The sequence below is a fragment of the Macaca nemestrina genome, chromosome 17 (assembly GCF_043159975.1).
Source record: "Macaca nemestrina isolate mMacNem1 chromosome 17, mMacNem.hap1, whole genome shotgun sequence".
NCBI lineage: Eukaryota > Metazoa > Chordata > Mammalia > Primates > Cercopithecidae > Macaca > Macaca nemestrina.
In genome coordinates, this window is record NC_092141.1 from 8,928,247 (window position 1) to 8,944,802 (window position 16,556).

The 16,556-nt window shown below is 50.7% G+C and overlaps 1 protein-coding gene across 2 annotated transcripts; it reads right to left on the reverse strand.

Moving 5' to 3' along the window:
- Positions 1-335: 335 nt before the first annotated feature.
- LOC105474151 (coiled-coil domain containing 42) lies at positions 336-15,933 on the reverse strand. Of its 2 annotated transcripts, XM_011728608.2 has the most exons (8): positions 15,623-15,912; positions 15,176-15,281; positions 14,719-14,823; positions 12,593-12,790; positions 6,474-6,656; positions 5,983-6,204; positions 5,678-5,836; positions 336-605 (listed from the first exon to the last, which is right to left on the reverse strand). In XM_011728608.2, the coding sequence occupies exons 1-8, from the start codon at positions 15,703-15,705 to the stop codon at positions 528-530; spliced, it is 1,134 nt and encodes a 377-aa protein (XP_011726910.2). In that variant the 5' UTR covers positions 15,706-15,912; the 3' UTR covers positions 336-527. The 2 variants fall into 2 exon arrangements, with proteins under 2 accessions (XP_011726910.2, XP_011726919.1); XM_011728617.2 differs by lacking the exon at positions 6,474-6,656 and having other exon boundaries at positions 15,623-15,933.
- Between the last annotated feature and the right edge of the window lie 623 nt (positions 15,934-16,556).

The window sequence follows — 16,556 nt, forward strand, 5'->3', positions numbered from 1 at the left end:
GCAGGGGTTGCAGCGAGCTGAGATCGTGCCTCGCCCTTCAGCCTGGGCAACAAGAGCAAAACTCCATCACAAAATAAAATAAAATAAAATAAAATAAAATAAAAATTTGAAGTTGTAGATGACAGAAGAGTCCTCTGTACTGACCTTACTGGTTTGCTGCCCACCTGCACACTGACTGTGTGTGAGCCCAAAGCCGAGGGGACACCAGGCCTAAGATGTGGTTTCTGATTCCCAGGCAGCCCAGGTGACCAGCTTTGAGAGTGAGTGCTTGTGGTGTGGGTCCCCCCATCGCTACACTCTTCCTCATGAATAAACTACCAAGGGCTAGAGAGAACTTGAGAACAAACTTCTTAGAACATTCACTGTTTTCAGGGATAGAGTGAGGCCCAGGGGGGAAAATAAGCAGGTGTTCCTCAGCAGGAAGGCACCGCGGGCGTCGGTCCCAAGCTGGACTGGCTGGACCGCAGGCTCACGACTTCTTCTCTTACGACCTCTGTCTCAGGACATTCTGGAACCAGGCTGCCTCCTTAAACCCGGACTTGCTGTTGTTCCTTCTTTTTCACCTCTGCCCAGATGTCTGACAGGTCTTGGATAAACTGTTGGATCTAGAAAGGCAAGGAGCCCAGAGTTAACTCCGCCCCCCAGAGGCCTCCCCCGTCCCAAGACGGAGCATCCCAGGCATTCACTTTTAAAGAGTTCACCATTGCTTTCCTGTGACTGACTTCTTTTTTAATTTTTATTTATTTATTTTTTTGATATGAGAGTCTTGCTCTGTCACTCAGGCTAGAGTGCAGTGGCGCGATCTAGGCTCACTGCAACCTCCGCTCCCTGGGTTTAAGCGATTCTGTGTCTCAGCCTCCTGAGTGGCTGGGATTACAGGTACCTGCGACCATGCCCGGCCAATTTTTGTGTTTTTGGTAGAGATGGGGTTTCACCATGTTGGCCGGGCTGGTCTCGAACCACTGACCTCAAGTGATCCACCCGCCTCGGCCTCCCAAAAGGCTGGGATTACAGGCATGAGACACTGGGCCCGGCCATGACTGACTTCTTGAGGAGGCCACTTTCTCTCATATGACAATGTTTTGAGGTGAAATTGAGTGTCAGGTGTAGGCAATTAGAAGCAACAAACGGATGGAGTTAGGAACTCCCGGAGGCAGACCTGGTGATGTATGAAGTCCAGGCTGAGAGTCGAGCAGGAGGGAGAAGAAAGAAAGGGTCACAAGCAGGCTAGTGGGTGAAAAGGATTTCGCAGGCAGGGTCCTGTCAGCGTGGGCAGACCGCCTTCCACAACTTCACCACCCTCAATGTGGTCGTGCACTCGAAACCCAGGGCTGATGCTCATCATGATAACCTTCAGTCATGAGAAGGAATGTGAACTCTGTTCACTGGCTTCTGTTTTAAAGAGCACGCAGTCAGCGTGACACAGAAAAGGGCACTGCTCCAGAAGTCAGATGACCTAGCTGGGCCCCCGTCATGGTTCTGGGACAATCACTCCATCTTTCTGGGACTGTTTCTTCATCTTTAATAAGGAGAGAGGGAGAAAAGATTGGCCCAGACAGCCTCTAAGATATCAGTTCGAACGCAAACCAAAACCACAGTGAGATACCATCTCACTCAGAATGGCTAGCTACTATTAAAAAGTCAGAAAAATTACAGATGCTGCTGAGGTTGTGGAGAAAAGAGAACGTTCATACACCGTTGGTGGAAGTGCAATTAGTTCAACCATTGTGGAAAGCAGCATGGCGATTCCTCAAAGAGTTAAAATAGAACTACCGTTCAACCTAGCAGTCCTGTTACTGGGTATATACCCAAAGGAATATAAATCGTTCTATCATAAACACACATGCATGGGGGTGTTTTTTTTGTTTGTTTTTTTGGTTTGTTTTTTTTTTTTTTGAGACGGAGTCTGGCTCTGTCGTCCAGGCTGGAGTGCAGTGGCCGGATCTCAGCTCACTGCAAGCTCCGCCTCCGGGGTTTACGCCAGTCTCCTGCCTCAGCCTCCTGAGTAGCTGGGACTACAGGCGCCTGCCACCTCGCCCGGCTAGTTTTTTTGTATTTTTTAGTAGAGACGGGGTTTCACCGTGTTAGCCAGGATGGTCTCGATCTCCTGACCTCGTGATCCGCCCGTCTCGGCCTCCCAAAGTGCTGGGATTACAGGCTTGAGCCACCGCGCCTGGCCGCATGGGGATGTTTACTGAAGCACTATTCACAATAGCAAAGAGAATCAACCTAAATGCCCATCAGTGGTAGACTGGATAAAGAAAATGTGGTATTTATACACCATGGAATACTATGCACCCATAAAAAAGAATGAGAGCATGTCCTTTGCAGGAACATGGATGGAGCTGGAGGTCATTATCCTTAGCAAACTAATGCAGGAACAGAAAACCAAATACTGCGTGTTCTCACTTATTAGTGGGAGCTAAATGATGAGAACACATGGACACAAAGAGGGGAACAACACGTACTGGAATCTGCTTGAGGGTGGAGAGTGAGAGGAGGGAGAGGATCAGAAAAACTGACTATTGGATACTAGGCTTAATACCTGAGTGATGAAATAACCTGTAGAACAAACCCTTGTGATGTGAATTTACCTACATAACAAACCTGCTTGGCCGGGCGCGGTGGCTCACGCCTGTAATCCCAGAACTTTGGGAGGCCGAGGGGGCGGATCACAAGGTCAGGAGATCGAGACCATCCTGAGTAACACAGTGACACCCCATCTCTACTAAAAATACAAAAAATTAGCTGGGCATGGTGGCGGTTGCCTGCAGTCCCAGTTACTTGGGAGGCTGAGGCAGGAGAATGGCATGAACCCAGGAGGTGGAGCTTGCAGTGAGCGGAGATTGTGCCACTGCACTCCAGCCTGGGGGACAGAGCGAGACTCCGTCTCAAACAAAACAAAACAAAACAAAACAAAAAACAAACCTGCTCATGCACTCCTGAATCTGAAATAAAAAAAAAAATTAAAAAAAAAAAAAGGATTAAAGGATTTCAGTTCTAAAACTTCTCCTTTTCAAGGCTGTCTCTGAAGATGGAACTACTCAGACTGTCCAAAACTCTCGACGACTGTCAGCTGCTGATACTGTTACCATTACCAGTATCATTCCCATTTTGCAAATGAGAAAACAGAGAGTCAGTGAATTAAAGTGGCTTTCCCAAGATGACAGAGAAGACAGGTCAGCATTTCTTGAGCTATGTTCTTGTCATAAGTGGTCACGTGCCCCAAAGGAGTTCTGTGGTCAAGTCAGTTCTAGAAACGCTGTCTGCTGGGAGCATCTCAGGGCACAGAACTATAGCAAAGACTCCAGGTCCTTTTTGTGTTTTTAAACTTATCTTCGTTTAATTTAGAGTTTCTAAATGTAGTAGTCTACGGAGTCCTTTTATTCCCCCAGGACACAATATCTCAGGATTCAGTTTGGAAAGTGCTTGTTCAGATAGTTTGGCTTTTCTTCAGGGATAATGCCAAACCTTCCATGACACGCTCTATGGAATTCAAATGACTTGGTCTTCTGCAGAATCGCTTTTCCTAAGCTGTCCTGTGTACCACGTTCCTTGTTCTGTATAAGCAGCTGCCTTACAAAGCCAGTGCCTGCATTGGTTGCAGGGAAGCTGTTGAGAACATTATTCATAGTGTGAATGAAGGCTCATCGAGAAATTTCAGTGAGAACTAAGTGCCGGGAAAAGGTGCGCTGTCTCGGAGGAAACCTTATATTTTCTTATTCTGGTATAAGAGCTGCAGGTGGCTTTTCATTAGGTTACCGACAAGCTCAGAGCCCCTGTCTAAGACCCTTAAGAACCAAGGGCAGTCTGTATTTCTCTCCATCCTTGACCTCTGATTTCAACTTGTACTTTCCCAGGTCCTCAATTTTAAATCTTTAGGCTACTTGGTCATGTGTATTTCCGTGAGTAGGTTCATCTCCTATGGGAATGAAGTGAGATATTTTCAAATAACTTTTGGGCAATCTGAAGTTCTCCTGTAGAGGTGAATCGAGAGGGATTCAGGTACTCAAAATTTGGAGTGGATGGACTAGAAGCTATGGTCTCAGCAGGAGATGTGCCTGTGGGAGTAAGCTGCTGGAGGGCGGCATCTCCCACTGAACCTGGAGACGGAGTCTTGCTCTTGTCACCCAGGCTGGAGTGCAGTGGCACGATCTCGGCTCACTGCAACCTTTGCCTCCCGGATTCAAGCGATTCTCCTGCCTCAGCCTCCCGAGTAGCTGGGATTACAGGTTCCTGCCACGATGCCTGGCTAATTTTTGTATTTTTAGTAGAGATGGGATATCACCATGTTGGCCGGGCTGGTCTCGAACTCCTGACCTCAGGTGATCCACCCACCTCGGCCTCCCAAAGTGCTGGGATTACAGGTGTGAGCCACCGTGCTGGGCACTCCTGCTGCATCTTTCTTTACAACAGCTAAGGGCAAGGGCCTGAGGACCTCTGGGAGGCTAAGGGGAGGGGCCTGAGGATTTCTGGGAGTCTCTGTAGACCCTATTCTGGGGGACAGGGGTTTTTGAGGCCAAAACTCTTTTTACGATAATATTAACATGTTATTTGCCTTTTGTCGCTCTTATTCTCTCACGAGTACACAGTGGCATTTTCCAGAGACGAGTTTTCATGACACATGCTGTCACAACAGAATGAACGCAGGAGTGGACGTGAGCGCCTGCCTGTCCTCTGTGAAACCAGACGTTAAAGGAGTTTGCAAGTAATGCCACTCTTCTCACAAAACACTTTCGAAACTTTTTTTCATAAAAAATGCTATTTCTGTTAACGTACTTTTTATCATTATTTAAAAATGAATGAATTAAACAAATATTTTTAAATTTTCTGTTTTAATGTCTAGGATGGCAATTATCAATAGATACAATCCCATAAAGAAAAGCTCTCTGGGAGTCCTCGATAAACTGTAGGCATGTAAAGGCGAAACGATGAGAATTGCTACTTCTAGAACACACTTGCTTACAAATGCCCTCCTTTGGGCTATAAAATAATTCTGTTCAAACATGCTTTAAAATGTAGGCTAATAATTTGTTTTAGGGAACTCCTTTTTCCTAGTTGTGTATATTTCATGAGTTTCACTTTTTTTTTTTTTTTTTTAAAGTAGGGAAAGTGTCTCTCAGTCAATTACTTTTTTTTTTTCTTTTTTTTGAGGCTGGCCTTGAACTCCCAACCTCAGGTGATCCACCCACCTCGGCCTCCCAAAGTGCTGGGATTACAGGTGTGAGTCACTGTGCCCGGCCCCAGTTTCTCCTTTTAACAAAGTGTGGGTCTCAAGCTCAAGCCTTCAGCAGGCCACAGTATCTCACTAGAATTTAATAAGGCTGTTTTGTACAACTAATGGATTCAATAGTGGGTTCCTGCTACTGCTCTCTAGACTGGGGCTAAAAAGGCTTTTGCTGCTAATGCAACGGTTCTCAAAGTTCCCGAACCAGCCGTGTCACTTGGGAACTTGCTGAAAATGTAAATTCCTGGGTTCTCATCTCAGATCCACTGAGTCAGAGACTCTGGGGGTGGGGCCCAGTAAGACTGCTCACCCTCCCAGGTGATCCTGATGTTGTTAAATTTTGAGAGTCCCTGCTCTGCTGCTCTGTCGGGTTCATTCTTCTACCCAACCACTGGCAACCTCCTCGGCCCAGCTGACCCTATGGGCCCAGTACCTGTCCCCTCCTCCTACCATGTCCAGCTGCTTGTGGGTGTCCTCCAGGGCCACCTCGGTCACCTCCTTCAGCTGCTTGCTCACGATCTGGAAGAGGTTCAGCGTGGCCATCTTAATAGTGCCAAGCAGCAGCGTCTTCTTGGCTGCGGTGTTCTGGATGTGTGCCCAGCGAGATTCCTGGGGAGGGGATAAGGACGGGGCATGAGCATAGCATGTGGTGTATGTGTGTGTGTGTGTGCGTGTGTGTGTGTGTGTGTATGCATGCTCAGGGCCCTCACTCACCCAGTGCCCAGGTGCCCCCTGGCCCGCCCCGGGCCCCTCACCCAGATGATGACATTGCTGCGGGCATGGTCGAAGCGCATCTGCAGCCTTGCCAGCTCATTGTTTTGCTGCAGGATCTCATCATCCTTTTCCTCCATGTAGCGCGCCAGCCGGGCCTTGGCGCGCTCAATCTTCTCCTGGCCCTCCTGCGCAGACTGCATGAGGTCATGGTGCATGCTCACCAGTGTCTTGTAGCGTGCGATCACCTCATGGATCTCCTCGAACTGTGGTCAGGGGCTCAGGTCAATGCACAGCCAGCCCTGGGGGCCTGAGGGAGCCACCCAGTCCTGCCGACCCCCAGCCTGGAATGCCCGGACACCTGGACACCTGGGCAGGCAAGCCCTTGGCCAGGGTCATGGCCAGAGGCTGTGAGGGACGCTGGGGTCCTGCCGCCTGCTTCTCCTGGGTTTGTATGGGCCATGGTACATTTGTTGGGCAGAGGGATGTACAACTGGGCCAGGGATTTTCGATTTTAAGTGCATGTGAGAATCACCTGCAGGGGCTTTAAAAAGGACACCTGCCAGTCTCCACCCCCGCAGATTCGGATGAGTAAACAAGTCTTCTGTGGTCTCTGGCATCTGAATGTTGCAAAAGATCCCCAGGTGGTTCTAGGCACAGTCAGGTTGATCATTGCTGATGGAAGGCAATTTGCAACGTCTCCCGAGGCAAGAATTTCCTATTCAACAAGATTGTACCAGGAACCACTTACAAGCCAGGAGCTGTGCTAAATGCTAGGGAAATAGCAGGAGATAGGAAAACCAGACTCTGCTCTTAGGAAGCTTACAGCTTGAGGGGTGGCATGGAGGACAGACAGACAAGGAAACAGTCAGTTACAACAGCAAGAAAAGCCCTCCCTATGACTGGGGGATGGGGCAGGACGGGACTCTGGGAAAACCTTCAAGTTGGTCATCTCTGGTAGTTATTCATTTGCTGAGGGAGAAGCAGGGGCTGGAGAGGGTGCTGGTGGGGCAGGTGGCCTGCCAGACTCAGCTCACCTCCCCCAGCCTGGTCCAGAATCATGCCAGTCCAGCCATAACCCTCAGGTCCCACTCAGTGGAACAGAAGTCCTGAAACCCACGCTCTTTAGAAGGCAGCACGAACCCCATTTCTGTGATGCCAAGTTGCCTTCCTAGGGGCTTATCAAAGCGTGCCTTTCAGCCACCCAGGGGAAACTTCCCGAGCACCTTCTCCATCTCATGACATCTCCAGTGATGGATGCATGTCCTGGGAACTGCCCTGCTGGCCTTTCCCCAAATATGCCTCTTTGGGGAAGGGCCACACAGCCCAGCACTGAAGGAGGTAGGAACAGCCAGAAAAGGTTTCTTGGGAGAAAGGGTGGCTGAAATGAGATGGGAGGTATGAATAGAAGATAGCCAGCAAAAGCAGGTGTAGGGAGGTGAGGCAGTGCTACAGGTGAAGGTGACAGCCTGGGCAAAGATGAATGGAATATGGGGTGGTTTGTTCAGGATGCTCAAGGTAGCCTGAGTTCAAGATGGGGAGGGAGAGATTGAGAAGAAGAAGAAAGGAAGAAGAAAGAAGAAGAAAGAATGAGGGAAGGAAGAAGGGAGAAGGGAGAAGGGAGAAGGAAGAAGGGAGAGGAAGAAGAAGAAGAAGAAGAAGAAGAAGAAGAAGAAGAAGAAGAAGAAGAAGAAGAAGAAGAAGAAGAAGAAGAAGAAGAAGGAGGAGGAGGAGGAGGAGGAGGAGGAGGAGGAGGAGGAGGAGGAGGAGGAGGAGGAGGAGGAGGAGAAAAGAGAGAGAGGGAGGGAGGAAGGAAGGAAGGAAAAGAAAAAAAAAGAAAGAGGGAGGACGGAAGGGAAAGAAAAAAGAAATAAAGAAAGGAGAGAGAAAGAAAAAGAAAGAAAGAAAAAAGAAAAAGAAAACAAGCAAGCAAGCTCAGTAAACCTTGGGAAGGAGTGTGGACTTTATCCATTGAAGGATTTTAAGAAGTAAAGAGACAATTCACGTCTGCATTTCTGAAAGTTTATCTGGCACACAGTGCAACAGCATACCACAGTTCAAATAAATGGACCACATCAGAGTTACTAGGAACACACCTCTAAAACTTAATGCTGATGTCAAAAGGATTTAGGTGCCAAATCGAAGAGCTTCCCACTGCCCAAAGATGAGATGATTTGAACATTAGTAAGAATAAGTGCAAGGGATGAAAACATATCAAATATGTTAAAAATCCCTAAGTTCATAAGGATACTAGAAGCATTACAGGTCAGTGCTACAGAACCAATTCATTATTCTGAAAACTAAATAAAGCGTTTAACAAACTTTCTCTGTGAGACCCACGTAGTAATCAAATGGTTGATGAAGGAAAGGGTTTCTTTATGAAGTCCTTTTCTTTACGGTAGTATTCTAGCAAAGAAATGAGGAAAGGTTGCTAGTGAGTGTCTTCCCTCGACCATTGAGGAAACCAGTATTCTGACTTCTATCAATAAAGATTAATTTTACCTGTTTTTAAACACATCAGTGGAATCATACGATATAACCTGTTTTATGTGTGGCTTAAGAAGCATATCAACTAAGGGCAGTGTGAGGACCTTATATGGACTCTCATTGGAACAAACCAACTGTACAAAAAGCATCCGTGCAATAATCTGTCTTAAAAGACAGGTCTCACTCTATTGCTCAGGCTGGAGGATGGTGGCATAAACACAGCTCCCTGCAGCCCTGACCTCCTGGGCTCATGGAGTCCTCCTGCCTCAGCCTCCCAAATAGCTGGGACCACATGTGTGTACCACCAATCCTGACTGATTTTTTTAAAATTTTTTGCAGAGTTGGGGGGTCTCATTTTGTTGCCCAGGCTGGTCTTGAACTCCTGGGCTCAAGTGATCCTCTCACTTCAGCTTCCCAAAGCACTGAGATTATAGGCATGAGCCACTACACTTGGCCCATTTTGTGCAATAAATGATACTATATTTGATGTTAAGGAATTACTATCAATTTTATAGTAGGTGTGACAATGGTGTTGTAGTTATTTTAAAAAGAGCTCTCATCTCTTAGAGATACATACTGCAGAGAGACACAAATGGATGAAAATATATTGTTTGCTTCAAAATGGCAGAGGTGGGAAAGTGTGGGGGACATGACTATGAATTAATCGTTATTAGAATCAGGTAATGAGCAACAGGTGTTCAATAGACTATTGTCTTTACTTTTGTGTATGCTTAAAAAATTCCGTATAAAAAGTTACAAAACATTAAATGTGACAAAATAATAAAAAGAAGCATGATTTGAGGTTTTTTTTTTTTTTTTTTTTGAGATGGAGTCTAGCTCTGTCGCTCAGGCTAGAGTGCAATGGCACCATCTTGGTTCACTGCAACCTCTGCCTCCCGGGTTCAAGTGATTCTCCTGCCTCAGCCTCCAGAGTAGCTGGGATTACAGGCACCCGCCACCATGCCCAGCTAATTTTTGTATTTTTAGTAGAGACAGGGTTTTACTGTGTTGATCAGGCTGGTCTTGAACTCCTGACCTCGTGATCCGCCCACCTTGGCCTCCCAAAGTGCTGGGATTACAGGCATGAGCCACTGTGCCTGGCTATTTGACAATTTTTGACAGCAGAATACTCAAATAAAAAGTTACAAAAAGTTAAATGTTACAAAATGTTACAAAATAATAAACACAAGCATGAGGAGAATTTTTAAAAGTGGGATACTCCTGATGTCTGAGGAGAGATGAAGAAGCATAAGATTTGGAAGGACACAAAGGATTTCATTTATTGGATTTCAATTATCGGTAGTGTTTGATTTAAGACAAAAGAACTGGGGGCAGATGGGAAAAATACGAAGATTTAGCAAAGCTGTGTGATGAGTACTTGGTTGCTGTTATGTGTGTCTCTATACTCTCCAGTATGCTTAAAGTATTTTGAACAAAATAAACAAAGAAGAAAAAAGAGAAAGAGAGGGGGGTGGGGGGAATGCCAAACAGGCTGGTCAGGAATGACGCGGAGTTGAACTCCAGACGAGGTACCACTGGTGGCCTGGATGAGGAAGGGGCAGGGGCTGGATTCCAGAAATACTTCCAAGGCAGAACAGACCAGATCTGCGGATTGATAGCTGTGGCACTGAGCAGGAGGGAGGAGCCAAGGAGGCCCGAGTTCTGGCGGGGCTGTGAGTGGGTGGTCCTGCCTTTCACCAGCACAGGACGGGCCAGTGGCAGGGCTGTCCTGGGGGTGGCAGGAAGCAGATGAGATGAGTGTGCACGGGATGAGTTAAACATGGGGGTCTCAAGCTTAGCGGGGAGACACAGGCCAATTTCCTCCATTCTAAGATACATATTTTACCAACTCTGAATTCAAGACACATCTTACAATTTTTTTTGGTTTGTTTGTTTTTGAGACGGAGTTTCCCTCTTGGCCCCCAGGCTGGAGTGCGATGGCGTGACCTCGGCTCACTGCAACCTCCTCCTCCTGGGTTCAAGCGATTCTCCTGCCTCAGCCTCCTGAGTAGCCAGGATTACAGGCGCCTGTCACCACGCCCGGCTAATTTTTGTGTTTTTAGTAGAGACGGGGTTTCACCATGTTGGTCACGCTGGTGTTGAACTCCTGACCTCAGGTGATCCACCCGTCTTGGCCTCCCGAAGTGCTGGGATTACAGGCGTGAGCCAGAGTGCCTGGCCATATCTTGTAATTTATCTGCAGTTTTAATCTGGTAGTCCCTCCTTACTTCCTGCCCGCCCCCCCTCAAACAAACCCCAACCATGAAATGAACCCCTGACCTTACAGTACGTAGCACCTTTGAGTAGAGGAAATAATGCAGAGGTGGGACTCACGCATGAGTAAATTAGGTTAATGGTGTGATATGGAAATTGTGGGAACTGTGAACAGTTGTGCATCCTGTCGCCCCTCTCCTCGGAGGACATGGATCCACACCCCTGGGGCGGGTGCCTCCATCTGCCCTAGTGAGGGGCCCTCTTGGCTGTTGGTCACATGGGGGAGGAGATGTGACATGAGTGGCATCCATGGGAGGCTCTGGACATTGCTCAGAAGAAAAGTGTAGGATTGCTCATGCCTGTAATCCCAGCACTTTGGGAGGCCAAGGCAGGCGGATCACGAGGTCAGGAGTTCGAGACCAGCCTGGCCAACATGGTGAAACCCCATCTCTACTAAAAATACAAAAATTAGTTGGGCATGATGGCAGGTGCCTGTAATCCCAGTTACTCGGGAGGCTGAGGCAGGAGAATCACTTGAAAATGGGAAAGTGGAAGTTGCAGTGAGCTGAGATCAAGACACTGCACTCCATCCTGGGCAACAAGAGCCAAACTCTGTCTCAAAAAAAAAAAAAAAAAAAAGGGGGGGGCGGGGAGGATCTGAGACAGAGAACCTGGACCCACCACATAAGGACCTGGGAAGAGGCCGGGCGTGGTGGCTCACGCCTGTAATCCCAGCACTTTGGGAGGCTGAGGCAGGTGGATCACGAGGTCAGGAGATCGAGACCATCCTGGCAAACACTGTGAAATCCTGTCTCTACTAAAAATACAAAATATTAGCCAGGCGTGGTGGCGGGCGCCTGTAGTCCCAGCTGCTCGGAAGGCTGAGGCAGGAGAATGGCATGAATCCAGGAGGCGGAGCTTGCAGTGAGCTGAGATCCAGCCACTGCGCTCCAGCCTGGGCGACAGAGCGAGACTCTGTCTCAAAAATAAATAAGTAAATAAATAAATAAATAAATAAATAAATAAAAGAAGGACCTGGGAAGAGGCGCCCCCACCCGAGGAGCCTGAGAAGAAGGGGGCAGAGGTAGGGGAGAGAGGGAGGTGCCACCGAGTTGAGGGCAGAGGGGGGTTTCTGGGGGGACATCGCAGTGTCAGACGCTGCAAGAGGCACAGCGGAACTAAGAAGTTCCCTGGGCTACGGCCGCAGGGACTGCAGGGAGAGCCCTTGTCAGTGGCACTGTGGGGCCCACTGAGGAGTGGCTGAAAGCAAAGGCTCTCCTCACTGACGAGCTGTGAGACTCTGAGCAGGTGACTTAACCTCTCGGAGCCTCCATTTCCTTCTCTGGAAGGGATGGTCAGCTTGGGTTCTCCCTGGGGCTGACCAGCAAACTGAATGAAGCTACCCGTGTGAAGCACCAACCCCGGGGCCCAGCACAAACCAGGCACTCCAGTTCTGCAGGGGGTTGGGTGTTGTTCCAACTCCTCTCCCTTCCTCTCCCCAATTTACTCTCCAGTAAACAGAAGACGCTGAAAGGAGGGGACGCAGGGATACAGGGAGGCCACGTGTTGATACACACACGCGCACACACACGTGCACACACACACACCCCTGTAGACAGACACAGCCATGGACACACATGTAGACATAAACATGTAACTCACAAGATAGATACACAGTTGTGACTCACACAGACACACAAAGGCACAGCTCTAGGCCCCACCCCTTGAGAAACTCTTCCAGCCTCACCAGAGGCTTCTTTTAGCTGCTCCCCACTGCCCCCTAGGGCTGGCTGCATCTCCTCGGAGCAGGGTGCCCATCCTGCAGAGCCCGTGGGGCCCAGAGGGTCCACAGTCCCCAGCCAGCTGAGCCTGAACTCCACCCCAGGGCCCGGGGGGGAGGAGGTGGGACTGAGGAAGGTGCCAGGGCCGGACTCCCAGGCTCCTTGGACTCACCTCGGAGTTCTCCACCACCTTCTCTAGGTACTTGTTGAAGATGGAGTAGTCCTGCAGCTTGGCACTCAGCCGCTGGTGCTCCAGCCGCAGCGCCACCATCTCCTGCTTGCCCTTGCTCAGCTCCTGCATGTGCTGGCGCTTGAGTTCTCGTTCCTTGTTGGCTTTCTTCATGGCGCGGATCCGTTTCTGGTCGTTCTCCTGGGGCCGGGGGAGGCGGTGCAGGTCAGGAAGCCTCTCCCGGCCCTCCCGGGGCCCAGGCCTTCCTGGGGCTGGTGGTGCCCTCAGACCCCTCTGTCTGCACAAACCATCCTGGCAACAGGCAGAGATTGCTGGGCCACCCATGGGGCAGAAGAGGGGTGAAGGAAAAGACTCTCCAGGGTTATTTGAACCTGGTTGAAGAGATTTCTGTGGACTGGGGTGGGGCTCAGGGGGCTGTGAGGACAGAGGTTTAATCCAAAGAGGTGACCTGGGGTAGAGAGGGGGCAGATGGGAAATGGTTCTTTCCTGGGCTCTGGACTTCAGAGAGTGGACTGGGGAAGACCTACATTGCACTGGGCCCAGAGTCTGGAAGAACTCAACCCCCTGAGAAGACTAAGAAAGTCCAGAAGTGGGAGCGGGAACCCTCCTGACAAAGCTTCTGTGGTTTCTGTTCTTAGCGGTGGCCATTTTCCATGGAGCAGAAGGACCACTCCCAGACCAGAGCTGGGAGGCGGGAATTTTCTCCCGATTTGGTACTCGGTGCTTCCATTTTCCCAGCTGTGGAGATGGGAGGCAGGAGCCCCTCTCCCTTTCACAAGCTGGGGCAACAGGCCTGGAGCTCTAGGAAGATGAGAGATGCGATGTGCCTGGTACCGTAGGGCCTGGGGAGTAAGGCCACTGGGAGAGCATGCTCCTAGGAGCTCAGACTGGCATCCCGCTGAGGGAGGAGATGGAACAGGCAGTTCGATGCCCAGAGGACAGAACGAGGCTCAGTTACTGCAATCAATCCAATCCTGCCTCTTTCTTCTGCAGAGCCCTCCCCTAAGATTAGAGGCAAGCCCACCCCTCGCCCTGTGTGGCTCCTTTCTCCCTTCAGGGGCTCCTGTGATTCCACATGGACGGGCGTATGTGGTGGTGGCACTTGGAGGCCACTGAGGGAGGTGCATGGAGGATCTGTATGCTGCCCTGTAAGCCCAGGAGAGGACTGAGGGGGTCTAAACCAGTGACTTTCAAATCCACCTGGTCATCAGAACTGCCTGGGGAGCTTTTAAAAAATTATAGAAGCCTGGGCCCAACCTCAGACGTGCTGAAAGCAACAAGGGAAGCCCCTGGGGTCTGTATTTGTAGCAAACTCTCTGGGAATTGAAGCTACCGACCCTCTGAGAGCCATTTGGAGAAATCATGCCCAAATCTTCTGTCCCAACCATTCCATAAGTGTTTTTCTGGCTGCTAAGAACTAGACCTCTGGAGAATGTGCCAGTCCAAGGACTTCCTGTCCCACATGGCTTAGGCACAGAGCAGGAAGGAAGGTGCTTCAGAGTGAGGCTTCTGTGTGGTCGACGGCAATCATTACCCACTCCCGGAGCTGGACCAGGCCCTTCAGGGCCACGTAAGTGCAAACTGGAGTGGGTCTGGATAAATCTGAACTTTTAAGATGATTAAATTGCTCCACTAAGGACTGAAGTGAGAGAGGGTGTCTTGGAATGGACTCTAGTGCCTGGTCCTTCAACTATCCCCTGCCCAGACCTTCAGTGCAAGGACAAGGATGGAGGGGTGGGGCGGGTGGAGGGACTAAAACTGTCCCATTCATCACTGTATTCCCCAAGTGTTTAGTCCTGACTGTAGCATCTTCATTCATTCATCCATGCGTTCATTTGCTGGAGAAACTGTATGTCCTAGGTACTGGAAAGGAAATAGGAAACAGCCATCTAGAGGGAGCAGAGACTGACAGGTAAATGGAAAATTACAAACGGAGACAGGTAGGGGACATAAAGGATGCCTAGGGAGGTGCCAGGCAATGTTGAAGCACTAAGGATGCTTTTAACTCAGGGCGAGGAGTCAGCAGAAGCGAGGAGGAGGAGCGGTAGTTTGCCCACCTGCGCATTGTGGATCCCCCGGCCACTGTGGCTGCCCACACCCCTTCAAACCTGGATGAACTGCTCAAACTTCTGGATGTGAGCCTTCAGCTGGGCTTCCTTGACGCCCAGTTCCTCCCAGCGCAGGTTCAGGGTTTCCATTCTGCGCTGAAACATCTTTGGGGTGGGGTGGGGGTGGGGGAGCAGAGAGGTCAGGAGGGCCCCTAACATGAGTACCGAGGAAGACCCCAGCATCCCTGCCCCAGAGGCTCCATTCCCAGGCCCAAGAGGGTCCGTAGGAGCCTCCCACTTTCTATTCCATGCCTGGCTCAGAGCAGAGCATACCTGGACAGTGGTACCCCCAAGACCCAGATCCTTTCTGTTCTCCCCAAAGAGACCAGACCACATAGAGGACTCCTGGCTCTAGCCACCCCACCCAGACAATGGAGGGCTGTCTACAGGCTCTCCCCGTGCCCCAGCCCACTCTCCTCCTTTCCTGCCCCTCTGCACTCCATCCCCGAGTCTCCACCTTTTTCTTCTGCAGCATATTATGATGCATGATTTTCGTCTCCTTTTTCTTCTCCAGTAGCCGGATGGATGGGGACTCCGACTGTCCCTGAACATTGGGGAGTTTCCTGTCCAAGATGTGAACACAAAAGGTCTGTGTATTCTGAGAAGGGATAGGCTGGGGCTGGGAGTAACCCGTGGAGACAGATACCCATGGGGAAGGAGAGGGGCCTCTCTCCCTTTCCGAGGGAAGGAGTGTTGTGTTGAGAAGCACAGAGGGCCATGTAGGAGTGAGCTGGGGAGGGTGACGGGGTGGAGACCAGCGTGATGGGGTGGACTGGTGCCAGGGTTATTTGGGGCACTGGGTTACAGGAGAGGAGGGGACAGACAGGTTGGAAGATGAGGCATGGGGTGGGTGTGAGTGGTCCCAGGCACAGAGGGGTGGGCAAGCCAGGCCTCAGACTCTCACTGGAGCATCTGCAGCAGCCGCTCCCCATACTGCAGCCGGAAGTACTCGGCCAGGTCTTCCTCTTCCATGATACCCAGACTCATGGTGGCAGTGACCTCACAGCCCAGGCAGCTGACTCTTCACAGTGAAATAGTGGGTAGCAGAGCCACAGGTGGCTCAGGGGTGCTGGCTGCGCTCTTGCTTCTCCCTTCGGCCTTCAGGGTCCCACAGATGATAGTGTTCGAGACTCCACAGAAGGTGGCTGGAGACAGGATGGGCCGCTCAAGACGACGCGCTGGGGCAGTGATGGGAGATGTGGTTACCTAGCAACAGGCTGCCTGGTTCTGTGGCCCACACATGGAGCCCAGGCGCTGCCCTCTGCCCCCTGCCCCCATTGGTCCTCCCCTTGCTGGGGTCATGCTCTTGCTCCTGCCCTTAGCCCTCAGGAACTCTGGGAAGGCGTTAGGCCTGCTTAGCTGCTGGTTGCCATGGAGCCCAGAGCCAGGAGGCAGCTTTGGATGAGTGTGGCTGAGAAGGGGCATTGGGTAGAGGAGTGGTCTTGTGCGGGCGCCCTGCTCTTGGGGCCTCCCCGGGGTTCAGGTGTGGGTGAGGGTGAGGGAGGGGCCGGGCCTTGGTCGGATGGCGGTGAAGAAGAGCAGAGAAAGAAAAGAGGCGCTTAGCGGCAGCAGGGGTGGAGTCACGAGGAGGCCGGAGGTTAGAAACCAGGCGGCGGCGGGCCCAGCACGCGGTGGTGAGGGGCGGGGCAGGGTAAGGGGGGACAGGTGGCGGGTGCGCAGGGACAGGCACAGGAGGAGGGCCCAGTCCAGGCCCCTCGGAGGAAGAGACTCGGGGCCTGCGCCAATTTTATTTATTTATTTTTTTTGAGACGGAATCTCGCTCTGTCGCCCAGGCTAGAGTGCAATGGCGAGATCTCACCCCACTGCAACCTCTGCCT